The sequence below is a fragment of the Corvus brachyrhynchos genome, unplaced genomic scaffold (assembly GCF_000691975.1).
Source record: "Corvus brachyrhynchos isolate BGI_N302 unplaced genomic scaffold, ASM69197v1 scaffold72, whole genome shotgun sequence".
Taxonomy (NCBI): Eukaryota; Metazoa; Chordata; class Aves; order Passeriformes; family Corvidae; genus Corvus; species Corvus brachyrhynchos.
The window spans coordinates 2020930-2025084 of record NW_008236763.1 but is presented as its reverse complement, the minus strand read 5'-3'; the positions used below and the strand labels follow the sequence as shown (position 1 = coordinate 2025084).

The 4155-nt window shown below is 60.5% G+C and overlaps 1 protein-coding gene across 1 annotated transcript in view; it reads right to left on the bottom strand.

Moving 5' to 3' along the window:
* SOX13 (SRY-box 13) overlaps positions 1 to 4155 on the bottom strand; it is a 10917-nt gene that overhangs the window by 5768 nt on the left and 994 nt on the right. Inside the window, exons 2-4 of the mRNA XM_017727248.1 lie at positions 984 to 1185; positions 377 to 482; positions 152 to 238 (exon numbers count right to left, since the gene is read on the bottom strand). Coding sequence (XP_017582737.1) covers positions 152 to 238; positions 377 to 482; positions 984 to 1184 — 394 coding nt within the window. The 5' untranslated portion in view covers position 1185. The remainder of the gene's footprint in view (positions 1 to 151; positions 239 to 376; positions 483 to 983; positions 1186 to 4155) is intronic.

Below are 4155 nucleotides of genomic sequence, written 5' to 3'. Positions count from 1 at the left end.
AGTCAGAGGCACCAGAGCTGCTCTGCCCAAAGAAATTAATTTAAAAAGGAACAAATCCCTATGAAACACGACCATCTCCCCCCTGCTTTGGTGGGAAATGTCGCGTTTCCAGCTGGGATGCGGGAGGGAGGTTGCTGGAGGTGGATCCCACCTTTCACTTCCTTGGATTCAGCCGTGTTCCGGCCCAGCAGCCGCTCCTTCCAGTCGCTGGACAGCAGCTTCTCGATGGTCGGCATCACTGGAGGCCAGGGAGGAGAGGACAACCAGGTGAGCTCATCCCAGAGCTCTGCACCATTGCTCGGCCCATCCCACAAATCTGGGAAAATCCTGAGGGGCCTGAAGGGATCCCAAAAGGCCCCTTGGGAATATTTCCCACCTTCCTTCAAGTTCCTGTTGAAGTCCAGCTTCTCCTGGCCGCTGCTGGCTGGCTCCAAGGCAGAACGCCGGGGCTCAGGAACGTCCCCAGTGGGAGAGCAGGATTCCTATGGGACATGGAATGTCACTGGGCACTGCTGCCACTGCCAGGGACACCCCCAGGATGGGAGATCCCGATCCGGTGGGATGCTGGGGGCTGGAGCACGCTCTGCCAGGCACACTCCCTGAAGCCCATCTAGAGAGCGTCGCTGCTCTTCATGCCGGAAAGGCTGGAATTTTCTCCCATTTATCCAGCCTGGCCGGCTCCTCAGAGCTCCTTTCCCCAGAGCAGGGAGCGGTCAGGGAGAGGGAAAACCCCAAGGACAATGGAAAACGGAGGCTGAAGGGATGAGGAACACCTGGAGCGGGCTGGTGGGGAGTTCCACGCCAAAGGTGACACCCTCAAACCCCAGGGATGACCCGAGAGCAGCCAAAAAACCTCAGGAGAGACTCAGATTTCCATTTTAAATCCTTGGGATGAGGAAAAACCACCCGGGGGAGCAGCCCCACTCTGTTCCACAGGATGGGAGGGTCTGGAGCAGGGGTGGGGCCACGTTGGTCACACCCACCTGTGGCAAGGCCTGGGGGTCGGTGCCATCCCTGGGCGGTGGCCCTGGGGGGTCGTGGGGCCGGGGCTCGGCGCTGGGGGCAGCCCCCGCGGGGGTCTCGGGGCCGCCCTCCTTCTTCTCCTCCGTCTTGACGGCGCAGTTCACCATGGTGCCCGCTCCATCCAGCTCCAGGGGCGGCGACACGGGGCTCCTCATGGACATCCTGCGGACAGCGGGGAGGTCACCACGGCCACGGGGCACCCCCGGGCATGGGCGCCCCTCTCCCAGCCTGGCTCCATCCTTGGGTGCCCCTCAGTGCAAGGACAACACCCGTGGGTTTTGCCATGGGCAAAGCTGAGCTCTGGTTCCCGGTTTTCCAGGTTTTTGGGGCTCAGTGCTCAGGGCAACCAACCCTTGGGATGGGGGAATGAATTCCTAAAGGCAGCCCAGAGACTGGGATTGAGGGACAATGAGGTGCCGTGTCCAGCCAAGCTCAGGCTTGCGGTGACAGCCGGGGGACAGGGACCTGTGCCAGCACCCCAGGGGTCCCCGGTGCCCCCTCAGCGCTCCAGGAGCTGTGCTTAGAAAGCCATTGGAGCAGCAGCAGGATTCCCGTTCCCACGGGAAGTGGAAATCCTGGTTCTGCCCAACAACAGCTGGGATGGCACCAGAACTGATCCCCTGGGAATCCCTGGCATGGGAGGGACCTGGGACTGGGATGGCACCAGAACTGATCCAGTGGGAGTCCCTGGCATGGGAGGGACCTGGGACTGGGATCAGCCACCAGAACGGCTCCTCCAGGAGTCCCTGGCATGGCATAGGGCTGGGACCAGGACTGGCCACCAGAACAGCTCCTCTGGGAGTCCCTGGCACGGCACTGGGCTGGGATGGCACCAGAACTGCTCCTCTGGGAGTCCCTGGCACGGCACCGGCCAGGCCCCCACCAGGACAAGGCGCTGGCACCGGGAATGGCTCTCCCTGATGCCACCAAAACCTCTGCGGGTGCCAACCCCTCTCCTGGCGCTGCTGGACGGGCACCGCAGAAATGACGATGAGTTTTACAGGGGACGGGCTGTAACACCCCAAGAGGATTCCATTCCGTGGGGTCTCTCCCTAAAACATTGTCCCATTCCTGGCTCCCAGTGCCAGGGCGGGCGGTGCCGTATCCAAGAGCGAGCGCCAGGATCGGCGGTGCCCACAGGGCCGTGCCCATGGAGATTTGCCTTCTCGGGGCCACCAGCCCTCACAGCACACTGCAAGAATGGGAACAAGCATCGTCCTTGCCTTTCAGGTGGGAATAATGGGAAAAGGAGGCTGTTAGGGAAGGGATTTACCCCGGATGCCACCAGGAATTGGGATCTGGGTTGTGGGACTGCCCTGGAATGGGGACAGCACCTGCCTGGGGGCTGCCACCCCAAACCCAGCACGCTCTCACCTCCCAGACCCCCAATCAGGAGCCCCTAAACCCAGTTTGGGGGTGCAAAGCGGGGTGGGGAGGGCTGAGCTGGGCCGCCCGGCTCGGGGGGCAGCAATTACATAACAAACAAAGCCCGGCTCAAGCTGCGAATTAATCAAACGGCTGAAAATAAAACCTTCCTCTCAGGAACTTCAAACAAAAGAAATGAAAACAACAAGGCCGGCTGGGTAATGAAAAGCCAGGGCTGTGAATAGGGGACAAAAGGAAGTGGAACAATGGGGTGTTGGACAAAAGCAATAAAGTAAAGGGAAGTGTGACAGCTCCACAATAGGGCACTGTGCTCGCCAGCCTTTCTGATCTTAGCGGGGCTTTTTTTAATCTCGGTTCCCTCGCCCTCCGCCGAACAAACCCGCCGGGTTTCCTCCCGGCCCCGCATCGCCCGGGGGCTGCCGCATCCTGCGGCGCCCCTTCCTGCCCCGGCTCACCTTGGCCGGGGCCACCCGGCCCCCAAAATCCATCGCCGGGAAGGAGCGGACATGCTTGGAAGCTCCAGCAAGGATTGGCCTCACAGGGATGTGCTACAGGTGGGGAAACTGAGGCAGGAGCGCGCACCACGGCAGCGCTTCGCCACCTCAGCCCCTCAGGTGTGGGTGAAACTCCCTTTTCTCAGCTTTTTTTGTGTTAATCCAGGGAAAAACCCAGGGTTGGTGGGTTGGGGGTGCTGCCCAAGGCAACAACAGCAGCACCGAGCGATGCCTTTGGTTTGAGACGGGCACAAAATCCCATCGCGCCCCTCCCGCGGGTCCCGTTCCCATCGCGCTTCACCTCCCGGTGCCGCTGGAAGCTCCCTCTTCGAACGGGCCCGGCCCTGTAATGGGGCCGCGTTTGAACGAGGCCTCATTGAGGGTTTATTATCTGCTCTGCCGAGCAAAAAGGGGAAAAAAGGGAAAAAAGGGGGAAACGCGCTGTTATCCCGTTCCAGGCGGGTCTCAGGTGGGGGCTCCGGGGCTGCCTGGGGCACACAATGGGCATGGAACAATCGCCCTGGCACCGGCAGCGAAAGGGATCTTCTTGGCCTTTAATGTTCCCCATTTAACCCGGGGTGGGGAGGAAGGGAGGGAATGGGGTTGGGATGCGAAGTGCCAGCCCCGAGGATGGAAACAGATCCCGAATCCTCATGGGATGCTCCCTCCCCTCGCAGCGTTTTGGGCGCTCATCCCACAAGCAGCAAAGCCCCGAAATTCCCATATTTCACCTTGCCTCCCATTCCCAGCCCGGCAATTCCAAGATTTTCGGGATGGCAACAGAATTTTTTTCCTGGTTCGTACCCACGAACAGCATGTCCTGCAATTCTCCTGGTGGCCGTGCCACCCTTCCTGCCCGCCAGCCAGGCCTGATCCTATCGGCCCTGGTTGTGCGGAGCAGAACGGCTCCAGGCACCGGGAAAGGGGGATGAGGTGCCAGAAAACCCCCACCCTGCCCAGCACCGGTTTGGGGATCCGAGAAATGCCAAAATCCCGGCACTGCAGCAGCTTGGGATCTGAGAAATGCCAAAATCCCAGCACTGCAGCAGCTTGGGATCTGAGAGATGCCAAAATCCCGGCACTGCAGGAGCTTGGGATCTGAGAGATGTTGAGATCCCAGCCTTGCAGGAATTTGGGATCCGAGAGACACAAAGCTCCTGGCACTGCAGGAGTTTGGGAATCCAAGAGGCAACAAGATTGCAGAACTGCAGGAGCTTGGGGATCCAAGAGATGCCAAGATCCTGGCACAGCA